The 11,608-nt window shown below is 55.7% G+C and overlaps 1 protein-coding gene across 1 annotated transcript; it reads right to left on the reverse strand.

Annotated features, from left to right (window-relative positions):
• Positions 1–1,955: 1,955 nt before the first annotated feature.
• On the reverse strand, positions 1,956–3,364 carry GLRG_02556 (uncharacterized protein; the record flags this gene model as incomplete). Its single annotated transcript, XM_008092565.1, has 2 exons — positions 1,956–2,072; positions 2,150–3,364. The coding sequence occupies 2 exons, from the start codon at positions 3,362–3,364 to the stop codon at positions 1,956–1,958; spliced, it is 1,332 nt and encodes a 443-aa protein (XP_008090756.1).
• Between the last annotated feature and the right edge of the window lie 8,244 nt (positions 3,365–11,608).

The following is an 11,608-nucleotide window of genomic DNA, read 5'->3' on the forward strand; positions in this document are numbered from 1 at the left end:
CTGGTACCCCGGGGCGAGAAGGCCGCCTACAACTGACATGACACGGAAAGCGTAGAGACTAACCCTCCAGCTCCGATTTGCGCTTCGATTCGGGCGCATCCTGCCGGATGAAGGCAAACCCCCAACAGAGAAGGAGACCAAAAGGGCCGACGTCACTTGTTCGGACACGCACCCGAGCAACGAACCGGGTTTCCTGTCGGGACTTTTTTCTTTTTCTTTTTCTTCTCCGTCGGACCCATCCCTCATCTTGGGCCTCCCCGCCTTCTGTGAGGCGGGAAAAACAAAAGATAAGTAGATAGATAACGGGGGAACCTACCTACCCAGGTTCCATGGTGTTTGTTGCGCACTCTCTTTCCTCATGCCATCCGATGTTTCGAGCATGGTGCCTAGGTATCCATCTGTCATCCCATCTCTTCTCCCGGTCATTCACCCATTCACACTAGCCCTCCCCCAACCAAGCGTGAGCACGTCCCCCCCTTTCTCAGCCCTCGATCTCGTCCGTCCATGCCGCCATCTCACCTTAGTCTCTCCCCACCCCTGTAATACGCTTGAAAGGCCCTAGACCCCAGGGCTCGTACCACTCTCGGACATCTCACCTAAATGTGTATATTCACGATCTCAAGGGGAAGGGGGTGGGGATACGCAATGCCTCCGCGAGAGTCTTGAATGAGAGTTTGAGACCATCTGTGTTGGGTATGGAAAAGGTTGGGGGGGTCGACAAGTCTCGTATACTTTCGCCTCTCTCTCTCTCTCTCTCGTTTCTCTGCCGCCCCCATAGTAGAGTCTCGAACGCGCCGCCCGAGGGTGCTTTCGTCGCCGGCGTCTAGCCCGGAGAGAAAGGGGGGAACGAGGACAAAGATGGCCGAGCTAGGCCGGGCAATGTTTCTGGTCTTCTTCACATGCCAGCCAGTCCCCGGTTCGGGGCTGCCCTCATCGTCTCCCGGAGCCCCCGCTGTTGCGTCACGGTAAAATGACCAGAGAACCTTTCCAATTTGGGCATGTGTCGACAGATATGCGAACAGCGAGCTGGATCATCTTTGCATTTTCAAATCTCGGAGCGCGTGCACAGCGTAATAGTACATGAGGGGGCCCCTTTGACCCTTAATAATCTTTGGTATCTCACAAAACAGTCCCGTGAACCCAACTCCACCCTACCTTGAGGGATTCATTTGTCCCACAACTCCAACCTAACCTGTCCAATGTGTCCTTCCAATTTCTGTCTGATCCGTGACTAGATCTTTACCCCCGTTGTCGTATGAGACCCTAATGCCCATCGTGATCCGTCCCAAACCATGGCAATAACTCCCCTCTTTTCTCCGAATATTGGACATGGTAAAACCATGAAACCAGTCCTCATGCCAGTCGTAGACAAAGGTCTACGCTATATTCCTTTCGCCATGAATGCCAGCGCGTCTGTCCCATACCAGCCCTCGTAATCTTTGGTGCAAACAAGTTCCCCGGGAAAGCAAATCGTGATGATAGGAAACTTTGCGTGGCGAAAAAAAAAAAGGTGAAAACAGTGCCAGGTGACTCGCCCTCTATGACCCTGATAGTCCCTTACCCATTAGTGTGCCGTGGTATCGGTAAAGTAACAATTCCTGGCTAGTCGTGTGTGGCCAAACGCACGGAGAAAATGAAAGACGATGACGAGGTCCGCGATCAAAACGTAAAGAGCGGGAAATTAGAGGGCGGGTTCGAGTCGGTCACTTTTTTTGATAACGCCCAACATGCCTCGCTCCTGTGTTTCTCCGGGCCATCTACCCCACAAAGTGTGGCTGTTCTCGTAGCTCCGTCGTGATGCGTCTCTGCTTACTAGTGTGGTGGTCGCAGGCTCAGAGGTTGCAGCACACGTGCGATGGGTTCGCTCAGTAGCTCCGCGGTGGCAACGTTCGATCCACCATTCAGTCGAGACTGCAGCATTATCATCATGAAATCGAGACCCCGTGCTGGACGCCTCACTCTCGCCTGAGAGGTGGTGTTCCGTCGTCAGAGTGTTCCTGCGGAGAGCGGCGGCCGTTGTCGTTTTGGCTTTCCCCGTCCTTGTTACCGCAGCCCTTAACAAGCCGGTGTCGCTATGGCAGTTGTTAGCTGTCGTCTGTCTCAGGGTCGATTGTGGTAGTCGCTGTCACTAAGCATTCGGAGAACATACCTTCAGGGCGTCCTTGCGGGAAAAGCTTTTGTCGCAGAAGTTACAGGGAAACGGCTTGACAGCAAGATGGATACGCTTGTGTCTCTTCAAGTCGTGGTTTCGGTTGAAAGATTGAGGGCACTGATCGCACTTGAAAGGTCGCTCTGCTTGAGAATTCGGCTGTCCGCCATGGCCGTACATCGAGGCTCCGAGGTGATGCGCTCCGTACCCCCCGGGAACGCCCATGCCAGAAACAAGTGACATTGAATGGCCGGGTGATGTGAGGTTCGACATGATCGGCCCTCCCATCGACGGTACGTGGTATGTCGAGTAGCGGTAGGAACCAGGGGGGGCCATGGCGGAAGGGTGTTGAAGAGAAGCAAGACCCCTTCCGGGACCGCCTGAAGTCGTCGGGGAATGGGCTGTGGGCGACGTGTGCTGAAAGCTGGGGAACGGCGATTGCTGAGGAGCGGAAGACGTCGAGTAGTAGCCGGGGGTCGCTGGTGGTCGGGACTGCGTATACGTGTCAACGTGTGAAGGAACACCGCCGGGCGTGGATGGCTGCGTCGAGACTGAGGCTTGGGATCCGAGGATCCCAGCCTGGGGCGTTGGGGGGCCCTGGGAAGGCAAACTAACTGGAGTAGAGCCCGTTCCTCCTGCAGAGTAGCCCGACTGGAAGGACTGATGCTGTCCGTAGGGCGGCGCAGGAAGACCTTCGCCCCCCGTCGCTGGAGACTGCGAAGTGCGAGAATAGGACATTGGAGACTGCTGCTCATAGGTGCTTCCCCGAGGAGCGTACTGTGGCGGTTGGCCGAGGGATTGCGGGTTCCCGGAGCTGAGCTGGTACGAATTGGAGGGAGTCGGCCATGACCCTTGAACGCCCGCCGGGTAGTAGGAACTTTGCGAGCTCGCGGTGTTGACGCCGGAAGACAGCGGGCTTAACCCTTCACCTGGTACCCCTGACGGCGATGTTAGACCAGAGCTGGCGGTATTGGGAGAGTGTTGGGTATTTGAGGCGACGGAAGAGGAGGATGGCGGAGCCGACGGCGTGATCATTGCCGGAGCTTGCCACGTAGACGGTGATTGAAGAGGCTGGTTGTGATAATTAAAAGGGTATTGATGAAGGTGTCTACTCATACTGGGTACATCTTGGGTTGACGACGGCAGATGGAAAGGCGGCAAAGCCTGCGTGGCCTGTCTCCGAGCTGTAAAGCTTGAAGAAGTCTCCATGGCCATGGTGGGTCAGGTGTCGTAGTAAGCAGGTGGTGCTCGATTCTGCCGGTCACGCTGCTGTCTTCTTTTTCTTGCTTTGCGGGAAGCAGGGCCAGCAGGCACCGAGGGAGGACCGTTGGAGGATCAAAGTCTGATGGGACCACAACCCTGAGGACAAGGCGCGGATGGGTGCCAAGGTGTTTCCCCCCCTCCCTCGAGTATGAAGGCAGGGACTGGCGGGCGGATCTCGAGGAAGCTGCGTCGGAGCTGGAAAAAAAAGTCGGAACTTCAACACGAAGCTCTGGAATGTAGCCGGGGAAACTCCTGGCCACTGCTGACTTTATCAACGCTCGCAAGTGACTCGCGGGAACACACAGTCGAATGTTCGACCAGGCCAGGCGGAATTCCGCAACCCCTAAATGAAGGGATGGAAGCGGAGTAGACGACAAGAGACGAGACGGGGAGACAAGTCAGGATGACGGGAGGCAGAGAATGGTCAGGCTCCGAGGTGGTGGTGGATGGGTTGCTCGCCTTGATGGATGGATAGATGGATGATGGGTGATGGGTGGATGGATGGATGGAATTGGATAATACGCAGTAAATAGACAACAGGCCTTGTGGACGGATCCGCAAAGAGGCTTTGTGTGCAGGTTTTAAGCTATCCTGGAGCGAGATGTCGAAAGGAGTTATCGTGCGTCGATCACATTAGGGCGACAATCCGTTCCTCCAGTGCGGAAAGGCGGCTGTCGAATATATGTAGCTCCTTGATGGTGCGGGACTTGGACTGGGGGAGCTAAACCGAGATCTCCTTAGGCCAAAGCCAGCCAGGCTCTAGCTCGGGAGGGCTGAAGGGGGCTTGTGAATGGGCAGTCGAATACCAAAATGCTACCGGAGGACCCTGGGCGCCTCAGCTCCAAGTACCGGGGGTGGGTAGTTGTGTCCGACAAGGAAGAGGGGGGGAGGAGAAAGACGACGATGAGTGATGTACCATCTGCCCTATGAGACGAGACGAAAGGCAGAGAATCCCCTGGCTCGGTCTCTTATTCTCTGGTATGGCGTGTTGGCAGCAGCGGGAGCTCTTCGAATGTCTGAAGAGGCAAATGATAGCGGCGGAGAGGAGAAAGAAGTAGGATGAGAGATGTGATCAAAGTAGTGCTTTTCTCTCCCGGTCAGTGTCTGTCTCTCTGAGAAGGATGTCTCTCTCTCCTTTTTTGTCTCTGTGCCGTCCCCGCTTGGCCTGACAATCATCGAGGCCCAGTCGGGGGGGCAGTACCAAGATACAGTAGAGTAAGGCAGGCCTCTGCAGTCGAGGTACTCAGCGTTCTGCTTCTGGGGCCTACCCCGTACCTGGGGAGGTGGGCAGCAGTGGCGTATTGACCGACCTTTGGTTTGGGACCACAGGGTCTGGGCGTTGGATGTCGAAGGCGGAACACAAGCAAGCTGCTGAGACGGTGTGTTTGGAGAAGAAGGGGGTGTGTTGCTCAAAGGTAGCTGCTGGTCTCTGGAGATTAAAGGTTATCATTTCATTGACGGACAGCCCAGACTGAAGACAGCTCTCTCGCTGGCGTGGATCAAGTCGGTATCAGGAGCGGGCAAGGCTCCTTCCTTGCCTTGGGGAAACACACAGACGAGGAGGGTGAGGACAAGGAGGGAGGGGCGCGAGATAAGATTGGTGGGCAGAACTCAGATGCCTCTACCAAAGGGGGGGGGGGGGGGGCGTAGGCTTAGAGGTAGCCCAGGTATCGTAGCTGCATTGGGACTAGAAGATGGGAGTGAGGGTTGAATGGTCGGGGAGGGAGTGAGGGAATGGGGATGTTCCAGCCAGGTCTGTCATCATCAATCAGTTGGCCATTGCAAGAAGGCTAGGTAGGAAAGGGGGGGGGGGGGAGGGGGTGTGAGATCCGACCTCCTGCCATTCGGGAAAAGAAACAATGGAAAAAGCAATCGGCGGCGTGTGCGGGCGAAAGAGGAAGAGACGGGGGAAGGCGTGTGAATAGATTGATGGTACACTACCCAACTGGGCCGCCGAACGAAGAGCGCGGTAGCAGAAACAAGACACAGAGAACCGGAGAGACCTATACAGAGAGGCAGAGACAGCAAGTAAGAAGAAAGATGGAGAGAAAGAGAGAGAACCGGGGCTAGAGGCTGGAACCCTTGACCCTGTCAGTCTGGCTCCGTCACTAAGCAGGTGAGAGTCCCTCCCCCCCTTCACCAAAGCCAAACCAAACCGAACCGAACCCACCAGCACCAGACACTTGGATCCCATCTCCCTTATCCCCCGAGATTGACGTCTCCAGGCCAAGGAACGAGATGCATGTGCTTTTCTGGCCCTGCCTTCCTAATTCCGGGGGGGGGGGGGGGGGGGGAGGGACGGGAATGGCCGTATCACTTTCTTGTTGTGAGGCAATGTAATAAGAATAGTCCTGTCGTCGACAATGAGACGACCTGTCCAACTCCATCCCTTCACTCGCCGGACGATGGAGAGGACTTGGGACGAACTGTCTGATAAGTGGTGTTGGTGTTAGCTCTCCGCCTATGGATGGCATCGTCACAGATGCCGTAGAGTCAAGGCACCTGACAAGCGAGAAATACAGTCCGTACGAATTGTGCTTGTCCGATTGCCCATTAGCAGCAGCTTGTGACCCGCAGTGCCGCCGCACCAGTGGATTGAAGGGTAGCCATGTCGTGCAGTGCACCTCCACCCGGAACTCGGAGTTGGTTAAGACGGATAATGAATATTAATCATAAATCCCATCCATCAGCGACAAGCAGCGGGAAACCCTGCCCTCGGGCCCCAACTTATTCGCATCTTGACCGTATTATGGCATGGTCCACTCTGAGCTAGGTATCGTCTTCGGGCGCGGTCGTCCCGGAACAGTGAAGGTGCCTGCTCAGACTAACCACTTTGCTCTTCTGCTTCGTCCAGGATGGACTCAGCCCAGATGTGGGTTGCGTCGGGTGTGTATCCTTGGGCCAATATCTGGACACCCTCCCGGGGGGTCCAAGCATTGCCCTGTGGTGCGTGCATCCTCTCAGGTTAGCTTAACCCCTGGTCCTGCATGAGCTCAACCCTTTTTTTTTTCCCCTCTTTTTTTTTCTTTTTTTTCCTTCTCCCCCCCCCCCCCCCCCAACTTCCCTTGTCCAGACTTGAGGTCACTCGTTGCTTTCCGTACCGGCACGCATCCTCAGTGTGCCTGTACGGTGGTGTTGCTCTCCCGCTCGCGCAGACCTCTCCTGCAATGCTGGCTGGTCTTCGATCGACCAAGAGTGCCGTGTTCGACGTGGCCCGACGACTTGACTGGGGTGTGGCGTGAAAGATTCCGTTAATTACCTGCCTGCTGCCGCCATATTGCTGACGCGTGCCGGAACAGTGCCTGCAACAGTGACCTCTTTACCAGCATATCATCTGAAGTGACATTGCAGACAGCCGAAAGTCCGGTCCGGGAGAGATTCCAGTCACTTCCCGAGTGTCCATCCGTGTTTGGGACAGAGGGCTGTGAACGTCGCGGAACGACACCGTTGCGACGCGATGATATGAAGACTGACGCTGAAGATCGTCCGTGCGGCTGGAAAGTGCGAAACGACGACCAGAAGTGGTTGCCTAAAAACTCACAAGGGTCGATACACTGCAGTTTGATTCCATCTGCCGAACAAACGTTCCTCGAGGCTCCGTCGTCATCTTGAGGTTCATGGTCTATCCCTTCCACGTCAAACATGGGAATGGACTTGACTGAGGCTCCCTGGAGTGTGTAAGAGCGACACAGACACTGCCAGCACCTCGGCGGGTGATGATCCCTTCGACACGGCCAAGAGAAATCAACAGGGGTGGTAGTACCCCATTTGGAAGCTGTACTCCGTATTGCACTGCCAATATCGCCTGTGCATCCATCCAGCCCTTCGTCGATTGTTCTTACGGTGAGTGGCCTTGTCGGGGAGGAGGGCCTGTCAGCAACAGTCCGTGTCCGTGGCCGTTGATGGACCTGTAGCCGATGGTCAATGCTCATCCCGGTTTCCAGCTCCCAGCGTGCCGTGATGAGGCCCGGGAGTTGTGCAGAGCCCCATGCGCGCGCCGGCTCTGGTGTCAAGGTCTCTCTCTCTCTCTCTTTTAGAGAGAGTGTCTGGTTTGCTAGCATACGAGGAGACGGAGACGATACGCCGCTATTACTATGTACCCATCATCGCTTCCCGACTCGTGATGATCCACAATGCCCGTTCCGAAGTGGGCTCGGGCGGTGTTGCGCCCCAGTGCCATCTGATCTGGACTGACAAGCTGTCATGGACGCATGTACATACCCGTCGCAACTGCTTGGGTCCCTGCGCCGTATAAGATATGATATAAGCCCCCTCTGTGCACGGTTGATGCAGAACCAACCTGCAGAGTACGCGACGTCTATGCGGTCTCGGTGAGGCTCAAGACAACAATCGTCTGCAGACTTGGGGGGGGGGGAATGTACTCTTGCCCAAACATGCACAGTTGACATCGCCTCGTTGAGTTGCCTTTTGTATATACGTTGCTGGCGGTCAACACACAAACAGACGCACTCTCGCTCTCGCTATCCTCGTTGCTGCCCACACGTTTGAATCGATGCCACCGCCTTTGTTCAGTAATTGCCTGTTGTCTCCGCGTCTATCTACCCTGGGGAAGTGGTCTACAGTGAGTAAGTGTTCTGTTTGTAGTCCTTGCTTGTCTGGCCGGGCTTTCCTTCAATCTATCTTCACTGTCCAATTTGGCCTAGGGTTTTGGTCGCCGGTTCCGTGAGCCGAGCTCCGCCGAAGGTTATCAGACTACCCGATGCTCCGCAAACCGCGCCACACCCTCCAGCTGAACCCTTCGCGCTGCCGTACTCTGAGATACGTTGTCGCCTGCTTCATTCGCTGGTTCCAGGGCTTCTCCTTGCACCTGGCCCAGCCGTGTCTCGCTCCGGTAACCTTTTTGCCAGGTGCATCCACTAGCCGGCTGCTAAATGTGCCACTACTGCGTGGTCCAGCTGCATGAGAGCGCATACAGCTTAGCATCCCCGAGTACGTGCTACGGTCCCACGGTGCCAATGGAGAGGGGAAGTGTCTCTGCACCTCTGATCGTTATTGCACTTTGGACTTTGGCCATGCCATGTCCAAGCTCAAATTGAACGAAGGAACCGACACTGGAACACCAGTGAGACGCATCCGTATTGATAAGCCATTTTCTCCTGGCTCGGATTGGGAACCGCAACGACCCAGTTGTTTTCCCACCTTGGGATGTTCCGTGAACAAAGAAAGAGGCTGCGTAAGCGATCCATCTGATGCATGCTTCGGCCCTGCACCAACCGCCAGTACAAATGTGCTTCCCTCGAAAGCGAGTCGACCAGTAGCTAGCCAGTACCGTACAGCTACCCAGAGCTCAAGCAAGTAATAACGCGAGCAGCTTGCTGCCATGCATGCAGGGGTGGCCTCTTTCATCGCTGGGATTGAGGGTAATCCTTGTACGTCGTTGCATGGCCCGGGGGGGGGGGGGGGGGGGGGGGGGGATGGTGACGCTTTCGCAACCCACCGCCCTTCATCGAGGACAGGGCTAGTCTCTTCATCTTCCGTCTATTCGCCCAGGTGTTCCCGCAAGCCGAGTGCCATCATCTCGCATTGCAGACCTGGTCCGCTGTCTTTTGGTAGGTGACAGTCGCGCGCCGGGCTTGGCAGAAGCCCAGGGCGAGAGGCGTTTGCGTTTCTCTCCTCGGAAGTTTGGGTCATCTGGTTCCGCATTGCTTGCCTGTGAAAGCCTATGCATCATTCTCGTACGCGCCAGCTTCCCCAGTCGCACTGGTCTCCCGAACGGGGGGGACACGGGGACTGCATGTGCATGGTGTCTGTTCCGCACTGGGGCAATTCCGACACGGCGTGCTTTTCATGCCTCCCTCTCGACTCTGGTAAAGCTAGTTGGCCATCGATCGCACGTCACGTACTCAGGAGTCTAACCCCTAGTTAGATTGGAGCCAGGGCTGGGTCACGGCCTTACCTTCATTAGGGAATATTTGGCGAGTCGTGGGGAACGCGTACAGGGAAGACACCTTCATCTCTGGCACGAAGATCACCGTGAAAGCCGATATTAGGTAGTCGAGCCTCAACTTCGTCAAAGGAACTGCGTAGGTACTTCGAGCCGGGATTGTGATCGATATATGTAAATTGTTTCCAATTTTAGTATGTTCCTGTGATTGAGTTTTGTGAATGCGTTACATTGAGCAGGCCATCTTGCCGTGACTGCGGGTTGGGGTCTCATCTTGTGTAACCCGAGCTCGACGTCTTGTTGGGCAAACAGACTGGAAGCGCCGAACAATCGACAAGGCAGAGAGCCGTCATCCTCTCCTGTTATGAACTGGGTATACGGATATACTATGGGATAAAGGATTCACGAAGCCGAGGCCTCACAGCTGACCGCGCTCACCGCTGGGGCTAAGCACGCTTGGTTGACAATACCCAGAGCAGGTCATGTCGGATGCAAGAACCTGACGGATGGCCAGGATTTGTATCTTGATCTGACTACCATTGAGCACATGTAGTTGCAGCAGCAGCCATAGTAGAGGTATCCCTCAAGCGTGCCGGTTTGGTGCATGTTGAGGCTGTAAACCGACCTTAGAAGCCCTCTTTGCCGTCTTGCCTTAAACGGCAGAGGCTTATTTTACCTCGTCAGACAGCCACGTCGCCGGGGCACGAGCTGATCGCCCTGACTATGAGACTGCCTAATCGATCCCCCATCGTTTTCGCGGTGCGCCAGTCGACGGAATCCGCCTGCCACAAAGAAATACTTGGCGACCGGCACCAACGGAAATGGGCGTCCGGCAGGGAGGCTCATGGGCAAGTGGGATTACCAAGCCAAGTAGCGTGCTGAGCCCCCCCTTTTCATTCCAGCCCTCTCGTTGTGCTCTATGTATCCGTACCGTTGCTTTGGGTTTCTAATGATATATGTACGAAAACCAATGCTGATAGTGTTTTTCTTCTTCTTTTTTCTTTCAACCGACCGGTTACTAAGCGGTATGGCTCTTGAAAACTTCAAGCACTTCCCCCCTGGCGACCCGAGCCATTTGTATTGCGGGAACGGTATGTCTTTTTCGGACTCGGGTTCAGATTGCCGCAAAGCGATAATTTTCTCAATATCGGTTTGTTGAAGCGTTAGCTTGTATATTGCGGAGCGGTCGCGTTGCAGATAGAACAGAAACGGCAATCCTGTAATGAGGATTTCTTTATTGCACTTGATGACTGTCTCAGGCTGCAAGACGAGTTTGGGGCCCGCGATCCTCTGATGTTGTCACGGCTCATTCTCTTGTTCAAAGTCGTCACATCCAAGAAGCATGAGCGACCAGGTGTGGCAGCAACGGCTTGAGGGGGTGGCTCCATCGGATGCCCGTAGGGGCAGGCCCTGCCGAAAGGCCCATTGAGCTGTAGGCAACCACTCTCAGCGATACGGACGTAGAATGGTTGCGAGCCCTATCACAGACCCCTACTATGTAGGGCATGACGCCGATTTGGCTACTAGTAAGGGGAGGTTTCCGACCCATCGGGCTCATCGGAGCGCCTCCGCTTGATGCGCGTCTGAACCGGGAAAGTAAAGGTTTTCGGACAATTATCTCTTCGGTGCGTGGTGGACGATGTGCGATAGCAACACGGCAGTCTGTGATGACAGGTACATGTGCGGGCTGTCGGATCGAGGGGCAATGACCTGCAAACCGGTAAGAGTTCACGTCCATGGCCGAGGTGGCATCCCGCAGACGCACAATAAGATGCGGCGCGAGGGAGGCGTTTTGGCTTCGCGGGAAGAGAACCAGCGCCACCGAGGGCGCCAGGCCGACCGTGCTCCTTGATGGCGTTTTCCAGGGGTCGAACGGGAAGGCTTTCAAGCTAGGCTCCGGTTCACACACCAAGGCACTCTGGTTGAGCAGAGGTTCTCTCGATAGGAACCAGCCAACCCGAGAAAATGGTCGAATCAAGAGGGACGGACCGAGGGAGTGGCAGAAAGAAGAAAGAGGGCTGACATTGGGACTGGGATGTAAGCCAGGTGGCCGCGTGAGGTGTGATGGGATGTGTTTTTTGGGAAGCCCGGGGGGGGGGGGGGGGGGCTCGACCGGATAGGCGAGGATGGCGAGAGAAGTTATCCGTAGTCGGTTTGTGGCAATTTCCTGCAAGGTGTGGGCAAGTGCGACCGATCGGGGCCAGTCGGTTGTGGCAGGCAGGTAAGGTCGGTCGGGTGGCAGACGTCTTTCAGCTGCAGTGGGGTGCGGCGCTTGGCCCGTTCTGGAAGGG

Source organism: Colletotrichum graminicola (genome assembly GCF_000149035.1).
Source record: "Colletotrichum graminicola M1.001 genomic scaffold supercont1.5, whole genome shotgun sequence".
NCBI lineage: Eukaryota > Fungi > Ascomycota > Sordariomycetes > Glomerellales > Glomerellaceae > Colletotrichum > Colletotrichum graminicola.